A 14,581-nucleotide genomic window follows, 5' to 3' on the forward strand; every position below is an offset into this window, starting at 1 on the left:
AAGACAACAGCTATTTAAGGCAAATATTACCCTTACATGCAGTGCTGTTTGGTTTGATTACTTTGTAGCGTAACCTTTATATTTCTGCAGTTAAAGCGTGCAACAAACATTGATTTGGAGATTTCCGGACAGATTTTTTCAAAGGACTTTATCTGTATCCAACCACTTGTACTCATTTAAATTCCTGTGGGCATTGTATGTTATGGTGTTGGTAGATTAAGTACAAGTGGCACCTGTTACTTCTAGTAGTCATTTCACTTTGATTCAGTCTTGTTTATATTTCTCACATTCCAGATGTCTGTTTGTTGAGCAGAGGTCTATTTTCATAACCGCTTGGTGTGATTTCTGTCAAAAAGGAGCTGTGCATTGGCCGGGAATCGAACCCGGGCCTCCCGCGTGGCAGGCGAGAATTCTACCACTGAACCACCAATGCTGAGCTGGGAGGTCATGTGACCCCATCCAGCTGTGACTGTGACTAGTCTGCAGAGCTGAGAGCCTGTTCTTTCGCAGTAGACAGGTCATGTGATGTCCTCTAGTGGTGAGTTCGTAGCAGGCAGAACCTGTTGCCACATGATCAGAAGAAAGTGGGGCCTTCACTTAATTTTGATCAACAATTTCAGCTTGAGATTTCACTCCTTCACCTTGAGTTATACAGACACAATTTTCTTGTTAACACATTTCTTCCTTCTCTTGTGTTTGGGTTCTTTCTCACCTTGTGAGCTCACTCTTTTTTTGTTACTAGTAAAGAAACACATATGATTAGAGAACTATGTTTATGAGAGGGACATGGCTTCCTCAGAGGAGTGTCTCAGTACTCTTTCAGACTCAGTCACTTTCCTGCTTTCTCTGTCAGTTTCACTCTTTGTGTTTCCTTTTGTACACCATGATACAAACTGCATAAATGTCACAGTATTAGTCTAAAACATTTCTGACAGCCTGAAGTTTGTATTGGAGTTTGCATGTATGTTAAAATGTATTGTTTTACTGTCTCACATTTTCAGCCTTGTAGAAAGTGCTTCTGCCTAACAGATATAGAGACAGTTTTTACATTTTTGGTAACTGAGGATTATGTAATGTGCAAAATTGAGTTTTTACATCTGAAAGCTGTCACCATGATTTACATTTGTAACTGAGTGATTCACTTAGTTTAATGATCTATTAAATAGTTAATTTTTCTTAATGGTCAAATAAAAAGGTCTTAATCATAACAAAGCAACTGCATTTTTAAGTTTTGAAAATACTTATAGAATGCATTTCAAAAGATTTCTTTAGAAAAAAATATATATGAAATGCTATGTGGCGAGAAAAGCATAGAACTAAGTGTGTCCATCTGTTTCATACTATAAGAGAGGCCAGTATGAAAATTTTAAATATGCCTGATTATCATGAAATCTGCCAACAAATCACTACTAATTTATGAAGAACATAAATTTTAATTTTGAACTGTGTCATTGTGATATTGCTAAAATGTCATTTTTGGGCCACATATTCTCATAGATAGGTGAGACTGCCTACAGCAGAAGTCGCTCGGACCCAGACGCTGTCCTATGCGGACCTGGACCTATAACCGATAAACTACAGAGAATTCTTTAATTTCGATGGGGTGGTCCGATTTTAATCGGCGTGACATTTCTAGCCTTTACGGTAGCTTTAGCGGCGATATGGCCAAAAACGTTATCACGATAAACAAAATTCATATCGTTCGATATCGATACATATCGCGATAAATGTCAAATCATGATTTCTTTCACGTTTGAAGGCTGATTTTGCTCCTGGGTGGTTAATTGTGGTTGTAAACTATCACTTATGGTCCGATCATGACAAACACTAGGCAAACAGTGGAACATTTCACTAATCTGTCATGGAAGAGTGGGAGAAAGTTTCTGAGCTGTTTTTATCAGCTTGAAAAGCACAGCTGCAATTTTTGTAATAGTCATGATTTAAGAAAGAAAAACAGATTATTTTAGCTGTCTGGTGTCGAGCGCTCGGCTACCACGTTACAAATGCTAAACAAGTGGCCAACAACAGTGCTAAACTCTTTAGTTTCTCAACAACGTCAACTCGGTTCGGTAGGTCACTGCTGTCACTCCTACCACATCCATGTCAGAGCATATCACAGTATTCAGACACCAGCTAGACGGCTGGGTTTCTCTATGCTACTGTAGTAGTTTAAGGGGTGAACCGCAGTATATCTGACGTTCGCTGTGTAAAAGCATTATCTGCAGTGTGAATCTCTCACACCAGTCAAACAGAGTCCTCCTTTTAGGTATGTTTAAACTGAAAGCGGTGATTTTGTGTCTTGTTTGATCTACAGTATCATCAATTCTCCGTGTTGTGCCGGAGCGCTGCTTCAAGTTAGCCAGCAGCTAAAAACAGCTAGCCTGGAAAGACAGCACTCTCCCGCTCTCCACTGCCTCACAGCCTCCTCAGTTTACTTTCGAACATGAACCCATGCACTAATACTAAAATATGACGGTTTGGCGCTGTAACACGGTGCTGTAGATGTGATTTAACACTGCTAAAGCTGGTTAGGATGTGAGGAAAGAGGTGAGTTCACTGTAGGACAGTACAGTTACACCACTGAGCTTGTCACTCACACTCGGTCACAGGAGAACAGACTGCCGGTCGCTCCGCTCAAACAGGGAATGTATAACTCCGCGTTTCAGCCGTTGCTAAAGTGTATTTGGCGACCCTTTTTTACTCGTGGCCCCCTCCCTCTCTAATCAAGTCAAAATATTCGGAAGTGCGCCCTCTCCTGGCGACAGCAGAGTAGTGTCGCTTTCCTTGCAGTAGAAAACGCCACCAGGGCTTTCGCTAAAACGTGGAAGTGTGAGAATGGTGTATTATATCGAACATTTATCGAACCTGTCTTATCGCTCTATCGAGGAAAAGTTATATCGCGATACTTACCGTTACCGTTTTATCGCCCAGTCCCTAGTTGTACATATCACACATAATGCTACTCAGCCATCTTCTCATTTCTTTCACGCCCTCATCCAGTTTAATAGACAACAGCTATTTGAGTTTTATGCGTATATCAGATATTACGCTTACATGCAGTGCTGTTATTGGCTTAATTACTTTATAGTGTAAAATTTATATTTCTGCGATTAAAAACTGCAACAAACATGGATTTGGAGATTTCAAGACAGTGTTTTTAATTGACTTTATCTGTATCCAACCACTTGTACTCATTTAAAATCCTGTGGCCATTGTATGTTATGGTGTTGGTAAATTAAGTATAAGTGGCACGAGTTTGGTTATCATGCTTACATTACAGACTGTATTAAAGAATTTAACAAAGGTTTGTCATGTGACCATGTCTAGCTGTGACTGTAGGGTCTGTAGAGCTGACAGAGTGTGTGTTGCTGCCTCTAAAATTGCTCTAGCTTTTAGATGTTGTCTTTACCTTGCTTTGCTGCTTCATAACTACATGCAGTGCTGTTGGTCTGCTGTATTTCTTTGAGTTGCTACCTGAAGTAGTGTGTTATTTTTGTAGAGGGGACATTTGTGCTCATGCATTCTTAGTCACTTCCAGTAGTCATTTCCCTTTGATTCAGTCTTGTTTATATTTCTCACATTCCAGATGTCTGTTTGTTGAACAGAAGTCTATTTTCATAACCGCTTGGTGTGATTTCTGTCAAAAAGGAGCTGTGCATTGGCCAGGAATCGAACCCGGGCCTCCTGCGTGGCAGGCGAGAATTCTACCACTGAACCACCAATGCTGAGCTGGGAGGTCATGTGACCCCTACCAGCTGTGACTGGAGGGTCTACAGGGCTTATAGTGTGTTTCTGCTTCTGACATTGCTCTTGCTTGTGGTTGCTGTCTTTACCTTGCTTTCCTGCTTTCTCTGTCAGTTTCACTCTTTGTGTTTCCTTTTGTACACCATGATACAAACTGCATAAATGTCACAGTATTAGTCTAAAACATTTCTGACAGCCTGAAGTTTGTATTGGAGTTTGCATGTATGTTAAAATGTATTGTTTTACTGTCTGACATTTTCAGCCTTGTAGAAAGTGCTTCTGCCTAACAGATATAGAGACAGTTTTTACATTTTTGGTAACTGAGGATTATGTAATGTGCAAAATTGAGTTTTACATCTGAAAGCTGTCACTATGATTTACATTTGTAACTGAGTGATCCACTTAGTTTAATGATTTATTAAATAATAATTTTTTTCTAATGGTCAAATAAAAAGGTCTTAATCATAACAAAGCAACCGCAGCGTTTTTAAGTTTTGAAAATACTTATAGAATGCATTTCAAAAGATTTCTTTAGAAAAAAAATATATGAAACTCTATGTGGCGAGAAAAGCATAGAACTAAGTGTGTCCATCTGTTTCATACTATAAGAGAGGCCAGTATGAAAATTTTAAATATGCGTCATCATCATGAAATCTGTCAACAAATCAGTACTAATTTATGAAGAATAGAAATTTTGTCATTGTGATATTGCTAAAATGTCATTTTTGGGCCACATATTCTCATAGATAGGTGAGACTAACTGCAGAATGTGTGGTGAATGTTGGTAGAACTGCAGAATTAGCTCTTTATTTTGCACCTGTTGAGTGGTAGTAGGAGTGGGGGTGAAGGAGATTCTTCAGATCTCTGTGTTCAGCAAATTGTCCCACTGCTTGTGCTCTGAGTTGTCTTTGTCATGTCATTAGGTAGGTAAATACAGATTATACTAGGTTGTCTGGCTTACATGCATATAGTTTTTTTGTTTAATCCTGTGCATCTTTTAAAAGTAGAGCTGTGCATTGGCCGGGAATCGAACCCGGGCCTCCCGCGTGGCAGGCGAGAATTCTACCACTGAACCACCAATGCTGAGCTGGCAAGTGATGTGACCCCATCCGGCTGTTACTGTGACTAGTCTGCACAGCCAAGAGCCTGTTGCTCTTAGTAGATCTGTTTCAGTAGACAGGTCATGTGACCTCCTCCAGTGGCGAGTTCCTAGCAGGCTGAACTTGTTGCCACATGACCAGAAGAAAGTGAGGCCTCTATTTCATCTTGATCAACCATTGCTTGAGATTTTACTCCTTCACCTTGAGTTATACAGACATAATTTTCTTGTTAGCACATTTCTTTCTTCTCTTATACTTGGGTTATTTCTCGCTTAATGCCGTCTCAGATGATGTCTGCATTTAACTGTTCGTCTCCTTTTTAATTTTTTGTCTGACACCCTGTAAAAACACATCTGCTCATCATTTAAGTGAAGTTTACTACTTGCTAAAATGTTTTGTTGCTTGAGTTACTTATTCTAAATCAGTTTTCATGTCATTGACACTTTCTGCAAACCTGAAAAAACATTTGCAACTTAAACCTTGGCGGTTTGAGAACTTTGTTAGTGTTATTTGCCTCAAAACAAGCATAACGTGCTTTTAGCTCATCTGGAAGTGAGAAGGACGAGCCCCTATCACTGATCATATCTCCTTTGTAGTCAGTGATAGTCCATATCAGCACGAAGCCATGCTTCCTCTTGGTCATTTTTTGAGGCTTGGCTTGTGTCAGAGATGGAGACAGTTCGCTAGCATTATAGAAGGTTAAAGCAGAAGACTTAATGGATACGTGTTCATCAGAGAGCTTAATGTGCAAACTAAATGATTACATTTTTTGTGAGCTGGTAGACACCGTATAATTACTGAGCTTAAGTTTGAGTCGCTACCTGAGGTAGTGTGTTATTTTTGTAGAGGGACATTTGTGCTCATGCTCATTCTTAGTCACTTCCAGTAGTCATTTTACTTTGATTCAGTCTTGTTTATATTTCTCACATTTCAGATGTCTGTTTGTTGAACAGAAGTCTATTTTCAAAACCAAAAAGGAGCTGTGCATTGGCCGGGAATCGAACCCGGGCCTCCCGCGTGGCAGGCGAGAATTCTACCACTGAACCACCAATGCTGAGCTGGGAGATCATGTGACCCCAACCAGCTGTGAATACACAGCAGGCGGAACCTGCTGCCACATCAGCATGAAGCCATGCATCCTCTCAGCTTTTTGAGGCTTGGCTTCAGCCAGTAAAGGAGACTCAAGTTACACCGGAGTTTCATGGTGACTGTCATACGACTCAAGAATTGAGAATTGTGATATTTTAGCCTTATAAGAAACAGAAATACAACTGATTAAATTAAGACTACTAACCTGAGTGCAGCTTAGGATGAAAAAAGTCTTTTATTATAGAAATCTTTATTTAGTTACGTTATTAGCTGCAGGCATTACATTATACACTAAAACATGTGAAGTTTGACACAACTTAAAATAAGGAGCCTTTCATTATTGTAAAATCTTCAGTCTGATGGACAGAATGAAGTGCTACATGCACTAAATGAGGTGTTTATATCTAGGAGGCAAAACAGCTTGAAACAGTTGGTTAGTCTGTAGTTTCTATAGCAAGTATGCTAGCTAGTAATACTGAAATGTTTAAAAAGAGGCTGTTTGTAAGACAACAGATACTCAAGACAAATATCAAAGCTACATGCAGTGCTGTTGGTTTGCTTTATTACTTTGTAGTGTAGCGTTTGTGCTTTGGCTATGAAAGACTACCATGAACAGTGAATTGTGGTTTTGAGACAGTGTTTGAACTGATTGTTCAGTGAAATGTCCTGCTGCAAGTGCTCTGGGCTGTCTGAATCATAGTATTAGTGAAGTGAGTATAGGTTATACTGGGTTATCTTGCTTATGAGCATATCATTTGTTGTTTAACATCTCTTAAAAGTAGTGCTCTGCATTGGCCGGGAATCGAACCCGGGCCTCCCGCGTGGCAGGCGAGAATTCTACCACTGAACCACCAATGCTGAGCTGATAGAGCATGTGACCCCTTCCAGCTATGAAGATGCAGCAGACTGAACATGCTGCCACATCAACAGGAAGCCATGCTTCCTCTCAGTCACTTTTATGTGGCTTCTGTTCTCTTTCAGTTTTCAGCACCCACTGCAAAAGTATACATGTAAGAATTAAACACACTATAAGCAGTGTTAGTAGTTTTTGAACTGCTGCCACTGAAGAAATCCACCTCTTTGAATCTCATGCCCTGAATCCAGCCCTCGCTCCAAAGCCCCTCCCTTCAAAGACATGCATGTGCACAGGCTGATATGTTTTTAAAAGAATATTCCAGTATTTGTCCATGTAGTCTGCAGCATCTGTAGCATACGGTTGATTACCACGGGCAATCATTTTAACACATTTCCCTGTACTAAGTTGAAGAACAGAAAGCCTGTTGACTTTCTAATGAAGCCAAGGGGAAAGTGGTCCAGCACTGACATAGAAAGCAGAAGGGGAGGTGATTTAGTATCAGTCTGTTGGCTATATAATAATAATAATAATAATAATAATAATGATGATGGTGATGATGATAATAATTATAATAATAATCTTTAATTATAGGACACTTTCTAACAGTGGCAGCTCAGAGCGCTTTACAAACAGAAAGTACTATAATGTACAAAGAAAAAAAGCAAAAGCCCCAAAATTGAACCTTGTGGGACTCCACAATAAATTAAAATAAAGTTTTAATTTTTTGATAATTGATTTCCCAGTGCCTTTTATTAATTTGGTTTTCCTAAATATATTTTAGTAGTTTTCCTACCCATTCCTTCCTGTTCTGTTCTTATTTTCTTCTCTCATTTATCCTGTTTTTCTCATTCTCCCACGCCAGAACCACTATACCAGCATTAGAGAAGGTTTGAGCGGAAGACTTATGGATATGGGTTCTTCAGAGGGCTTTATGAGCAAACTAAACGATTTGTTTGTGAGCTGGTTGAGTCCATATAATTACTCAGCTTGAGTCGCTACCCAAAGTAGTGTTATTTTTGTTGAGAGGTATTTGTCTTCAGCTCTCTTAGTCACTTCCAGTAGCCATTTCACTTTGTTTCAGTTCCAGATTCCTGTTTGTCAAGCAGTAGTCTTTCTTCATAACCACTTTGTGTGATTTGTCAAAAAGGGCTTGTGCATTGGCCGGGAATCGAACCCGGGCCTCCCGCGTGGCAGGCGAGAATTCTACCACTGAACCACCAATGCTTGGTGAGAAGGCCCTGTGACCTCCAGAGGTCATCTACACTGACCCTACTGCTTCCAGCACACTGGCTTTTGTTGCTTTCATTGTCATTTTCGCTCAGCTTGCTCTGCAGGGTTCACTTTCCCAAATAGTCAGATTTTTGCGTTGACCATATAGAGCAATGTAATTGACAGTTACAGCTCTACATTAATGTGTTCATATCTGTGGTTTCGCACACAAACACTCCGCCCAATGACAGCTGGGATAGGCTCCAGCACCCCACCGCGACCCAGAAGGATAAGCGGTTTAGATGATGTATGTATGTATATCTGTGGTTTGCTGAGAACATTACAGCTGTTGGTTGTTTCAGACATGTATTTGTGAGTGTGGTCATAGATATGAGGTGATTAAGAGTAATATAGCGACAGATATTCGTGTGATCGTGTGGCTTGACTCAGACTGGACCTTTTATTATATTAATTGTACAACAGTAACTGTGCATTGAATTGTGCAGTAGAGTGTGTCCTCTGTAGAGAAAGCGTTAACTTATTTTCACTTAGAAAATCAAGAAAACATGTAATTTGACCAGGGAAGGCCAAACTTTTGCGTATGACTTTATAGGCAGTATACATGCTGGTGTAGTGTATAGACTCCTTACAGATCAGGTACAATGTAATATACTAATATACCACACAGCACTTTAATATGCATGACTGTATCCAAGAGATATTCCTACCATTTTTTTTCTAATATGTGGGCTTTTTAATCTGCTTAATTTAAGAGCATATTTTTCTCTTCAGGTTTGTAATAAATTATTAAATTTTTCTCTAATTTCTTTAATATCCATAACAGGTGCTCTCCAGTGTTTTGAATATATGTGGTTAATCATATTTATTCATATATTCTTTCGGAATTCGGAGCAAACAGTCTCAGAGTTTCACACATTAATTGAAGCGGAGCAGGAGACGACTTGCGGAATATTGATTTACAAGTGCTTGATTTCAACCATGCATTTAAATCCTCAGTTTTATTGTGTTAACACACACTTTATCCTTCTCCAGGTGTTTACGTCTGGTCTGTCTTTCCTCCTTGCTGTCTCTTTGAGTAAAGCTGGAATCAGTCAGCTTTGCACTGTGAGTGGACAGTGTTGTAATTAGCATATAAATGAACAGATCTAGAGACGAGGTGGCTTCCTCTTCACACATTCTAATGAGCTGAAGGAGAGAGGCATTAGGATGCTGATAATGTAGAGTGAATTGTCATGAATGTCAGGGGACAAAGCATAATACGAGAAAGAGTTTGTGTGTCGGGCATTGGAGGAGAAGCATCTGTCCGCAGACCTCCAGCCACAGGCCCGTCTCTTACAGCTCGAGCAGACAGAGCTTGTGACATTATCAGGGTCTGTCACAAAATGTGGAAGTTCACTTTAAAAGCTCCACAGTGAGCTAGCTAAAGCACGTTTATGGGTGGAACAGTGAACTTATCGTGAGTTTTTAATGACTTCAATATCAGTTGATTTATCAAAAGTATATTGCTGTTGTCGGACCAAAACCTTGTATCTCCAAAATGGTAACTTTACAGGAGAAGGAAAAAACATACTTTACTTTTAATGTAAGTCAATGAAACCAGACTTTTTTCTGAGTAATTTTGTGCCATTTCTACTGGTCCATTCATCATGAAATTTACACATAATGTAAAGGGCGACAGGCATTTTCAAATTATGTCAAAAACTCAAAAACAACAAAATAGAGATACAAGGTTTTTTTTCCAACAACAGTGATAAGTAAGCAACGAGATAGTAGTTAAAGTTTTCATTTAAAAAATTGAGAAAATATATGTTAACCTATTTACTCTGTTTCAGATGTACTAATGTTAGAATGCCTTTTAGAGTTGTTTAAGCCTACATTGGCAATTATTTACATGTTCCAAAAGTGTTTAAATAAACATTATTTACGTAAAACTCAAAGGATTGAATATCCTCTGCTAAAAGACATTTTTATTTTCATTTATTTTTTCTACATAAAGCATGAAAGTAGAAAATGCACAGTATTTAATAAGAAAATCTCTTCAGCGCAGCACACTATGGGCAGAAAACACCATTTGAACTTTTTTTAATGAAAAAGGCACCAATACAAAACACATCACATGTAGTAATCAGGGACAGACAAGATAATATAAAGTACATTTTAGAGAGGGCACATAAAGGCATCCAAGCACACACATTCAGTAGTTCCAACGAGCAACAAGCATATTAAATCATACAGTTTTAATAGCTTTAGTATTTAATAGCTTTAGGTCTAATTTTATCTAAATATCTCTGATTTCATTTTCAAAGATGGGGGGGGGAAAAAGGTTTTACTTTACTGATTTACTTACATTTATAAATAATTTATAATTTATATGTATTATAAATAAATGATTAATATTCATTTGAGCAGAAATACACACATGGTTACAGCTGTGTTCAGGTATAGCATTATGGATGCCAGTGTTCCTCTTATTCATTAGAGACCAACAGTGCTACTAATTTTAAGGAGCTTAAATTTCTGATAATTAATAATATTGGCTGATATAATTTTATATAAAATAGAATAGGCTTTAGTAGTTTTGGTTAAAAAGTGCTTTATTGATTGGTATGATGTTGAAGGTTTGGTTTGTTTTAAATGTTTTTGTTACTGGTGTCGCTTTCTGCTGGCCCCCTAGTGGCCATTTTGCAGGATTGAGACTGGATGTTTTTTAATTAATCAAATATATTTCTTCTCAGTTTTTCTGTTATCAGATTTACTAGGACATTGTTGTCTCTCTGTGTGTGAAATGTTTTAACTCAAATAAATTTCATTAACATTATTGAGTAATAGATGCATAGTGCAAAAACTAAGGGACCTCCAAAACAGGTGAACTGGATTTTATGGCTATTGTGAAAAAGGTGTTAACTATGACGATGCTTTGTGAAACTATTTCAGCCAGCATCTTTGTAATAAAAGGGAGCAGCTGGGGACCGTTAGCAGTCTCTGTAAAGTACATGAATTAGTTTTAAACACTGAGAGATTTGCGATTCTCCTAATATTGAATTTACACCAGATGGTCAAAAGTATGTGGACACCCCTCTTAATTGTTGAGTTCATGGGTTTTAGCTACACCTATTGCTAACAGGTGTATTAAATCAAGCACATCGCCATGCGATCTCCGTAGACAAACATTAGCAGTAGAATGGGTCGTGCTGAAGAGCTTGGTAACTTTAAAGGATGCCACCTTTGCCACAAGTCAGTATGTGAAATTTCTGCCCTGCTAGATCTTCCCTGGTCAAAACTGTAAATGCTAGTATTGTGAAATTAAAAAGTCTAGGAGCAACCACGAAGCGGTAGATCATGCACACTCACAGAGAAGGCCCACTGAGTGCTGAAATGCATAGCGTAAAAATCACCTATCCTCTGTAGAAATTGCCTGTCCTCTGGTGCAGCACTCACTACAGAGTTCCAGACTGCCTCTGAAAGTAACATCAGCAGCTCTTTTGACTGAATGGACACAAATGGTCACAGACGCACTCCAAAATCTACAAAAGACTGTAGGTCACAAGTGGTTGGAGGGGGAGTGGGTTGCTTGTATGTCCATGGTTTTGGAATCGGATGTCCAACAAGCTCATAGATGTGATGGCAAGGTGTCCACATACTTTTGGCCATGTCTAAATGTATCTGTTGTCTAAACAAGTACAAAAAGCGTTTTTGTAAATATCCGTATTTATTGGTGTTTTTTGCCAATACAGATAAATCCCATAATCGATATATGAGTCGGGTACTAGTTCTCGTTCATTCCAATGATGCATTCATTCACTCTCTCTCTCTCTCTCTTTTTCCTCTGTGTGACAGCAGATAGATATAATATGGGGAAACAGAATGTACCCACTACTCTTGAAGTGTTGCGTAGTGCTCCTCCCCTTTCAGAACAGGATTTGCAGATATGTGTTTTTATATCTCAGAGCAAGAAGAGATTACAGTGAGCGTGGGCATTCAGATGCTGCTCCCGCTGCTGCAATTCTTACTCTTAGCCCCTCTGATACACAAGGAAAGCCACTTAATTTCAGCCCATTTGTTATATAACTATGGTCTGCATATGTTCACTTAGATGAGCTTGTTTATATAATTCATCCTTTTATATCCCAGGAAGTATTTACATAACCTGACATAATGAATGAATACCATATAGATCTAAACTAATTTGAAGAGTGTTTTCTTTCTAAGCGATGTGCTCTTTTCTCTTCTTGATTGTACATGTCTTGAGCAATGGAAGTATTTTCTGTGCAGTATGTAAGTTGTTTTAGGTCAACTTATATGAGAACCGTGAGCCTAGCGTGACAGTGTCCTCCTTATCTGAGCTTTAGAGCAGCAATAGGCTTGAGATTTTGATTCAAACTTCAGTATAATAGCCAAAAAAAATCATTCTGAACCTGACCTAACACAACCCACAGGGCCAGTTTTGGATCCGAATGTGACAACAACCCATCATAAACAGAATAAAACTTCGGGAAACAAACCGTCAGTTTATGGATAAACAAATGTTAAAACAAAATGAATAATTATTATCAGCAAAATTTGTTTTTATTCTACTTTAATGAAGCTATTCATCAGTTAATATGACCAAAGAGCAAATTTTTTGTAGTTAAACTGTATATAATATGGCGTTCTCATGCTGACCTTGTGGACCTCTTCGCTAACAACATGAATGATACTAACATGCCAGTTTAATTGATGAAGGTTAATCTTATTGAAAAATGTCTGTAAAAGAATCATGCTTGATGCATATAAACTTTGCGTATATTATAGTTACATACTTATTTCAAGTTTTTGTTGGAAACAAAAGGGTTATCATCTTGAAATCAGGACTTTTTCCCCTGTGGTATGTAGGTAGATACAGCCAAGCTGGCTCTCCCATTGGTTTGGCCTTCAGGAATGGACAGAAGACCTTACACATTAGACTATTATTACACTAACCACCAACCAATTTTGTGAGGAAAAACGTCAATCTCTGCCGTCTGGAAGTCTTACATATGTCACTGACTGTGAATATGAGCTGCAGTCTAACCAGGTTTCAGTAAGAAATGAAAAAGAGTAGCAACAAGGCTTTTTTACTAAATGAATAATGGTAAAACATCAGTGTTAACTGATTAAAGTTAACATACTATTATATAACCCATAGGGGTGCTAGCAGAACTTAGCGGTATCTTAAAGGTGTTTTTGTCTTGTTTTTTGACTGAGGTTTGACATTTATGGCCTGACTCTCTCCCGATTTGCCACTGAAGGCAAGGACATTCAATTCTGTTTTTGGGGGGCCAAGATCCAGCATGGTTTGGTGATTTTCCTTCACAAACACATCCACTAAACCTGGCAGTGAACACGAGTTGAATCAGGTGTGTTCAAGCAGGGAAATCACCAAACTGTACTGGACACCTGCTGTTGTGGACTGTAATTTAAATACTCTTGGTTTAAAAAGTAAGGAGAAGAACTAAAACAAGGTTAAATGCAGGTCGAAGGACCGGGAGATGGACTATGGGAAACCTGAATATGAAATTTAAACCAGACTCGATCCCAGCAAATATTGAAGAAATGATATCTGAACCTGATGTGATTTGTTTGGTCTTGCCAGCTTTGGGCAAGTACTGTATTTTAATCTCTGTTCTAAACTCTCCTCTCCCCACAGGATGATCTCTACATGTTTGGTGGGAAGTTAGAGGGCAGCACTGATGATGTTACAGATGAACTATGGGTGTTCAACACAGCAAGCAGGTCCTGGACTCTCCGGACTCCTAGCCTTCTGGTGCAGGCCCAGCTCTTTGCTGTGGAAGGCCACACCGCTCACATAGTTGAGATGAGCCATGGAGAGCCTGTTATGTTAGTGCTGTTTGGATACTCTCCCATCTACAGCTACATCAGCCACATACAACAGTACAGCTTACGTAAGTGCATATTCTAATTAATATTCATTATTAATAATTAATATTATAAGTCTCCACGTAACAGTCTCATAGGCCACTACGCACGACAGCACTCACACATACAACAGACGGTTTAAAGGCTAAATCTGTAAACCTGTTATGTGTCAAACACTATAGTTGTATGCTAAACATAAAGAAGACCTTTCTGGGTAATAACAGGCACATACAGGAGTACAACTTGTGTAAGTACTGAATCTAAATGAATATTGTAATGCGTTTGTAAAATAAGGACGGAAATGGTTATGTGAAGTCATTGTGCCATCATATGGCTGGTACTGCATCTTCATTCAACTGGAATCAAGCATTCTGTGCATAAACATGACTCTACATGAACGTGTAACACAAATTCAACCACTATATTCTAAAAGTACAAGTGTTAGGATGAGACAGACGTGAGAGAATGTCTGAAAGTGAATAGGCAGTAATGTCCTCCCACACTGCTGCATTAGTTATGCATGACAACAGATTCAACCCTTTTTGACTGAAGAGTTCATTAAAGTTTTCTATAAAAATGTTTACTGACACAGTTCAGCAACAGCCCATTGCCTTCTGCTGTAAATATGTTTTGAGTTGGTTTGTGTTTTCTTCTATTTTAAGTACTG

General features: G+C 38.7%; 1 protein-coding gene and 6 non-coding genes across 7 annotated transcripts in view; 1 reads left to right on the forward strand and 6 right to left on the reverse strand.

Annotated features, from left to right (window-relative positions):
- Positions 1 to 14,581, forward strand: part of atrnl1a (attractin-like 1a) — a 370,723-nt gene that overhangs the window by 24,334 nt on the left and 331,808 nt on the right. The window contains 1 exon segment of the mRNA XM_036575121.1: positions 13,685 to 13,940. Coding sequence (XP_036431014.1) covers positions 13,685 to 13,940 — 256 coding nt within the window.
- Positions 363 to 433, reverse strand: trnag-gcc. The gene has a single exon. It is a non-coding gene; the product is annotated as a tRNA-Gly (tRNA).
- On the reverse strand, positions 3,655 to 3,725 carry trnag-gcc. Its single transcript has one exon. It is a non-coding gene; the product is annotated as a tRNA-Gly (tRNA).
- Positions 4,757 to 4,827, reverse strand: trnag-gcc. Its single transcript has one exon. It is a non-coding gene; the product is annotated as a tRNA-Gly (tRNA).
- trnag-gcc lies at positions 5,828 to 5,898 on the reverse strand. Its single transcript has one exon. It is a non-coding gene; the product is annotated as a tRNA-Gly (tRNA).
- trnag-gcc lies at positions 6,721 to 6,791 on the reverse strand. Its single transcript has one exon. It is a non-coding gene; the product is annotated as a tRNA-Gly (tRNA).
- trnag-gcc lies at positions 7,943 to 8,013 on the reverse strand. The gene has a single exon. It is a non-coding gene; the product is annotated as a tRNA-Gly (tRNA).

This window comes from Colossoma macropomum, unplaced genomic scaffold (genome assembly GCF_904425465.1).
Source record: "Colossoma macropomum unplaced genomic scaffold, Colossoma_macropomum, whole genome shotgun sequence".
Classification (NCBI taxonomy): Eukaryota; Metazoa; Chordata; class Actinopteri; order Characiformes; family Serrasalmidae; genus Colossoma; species Colossoma macropomum.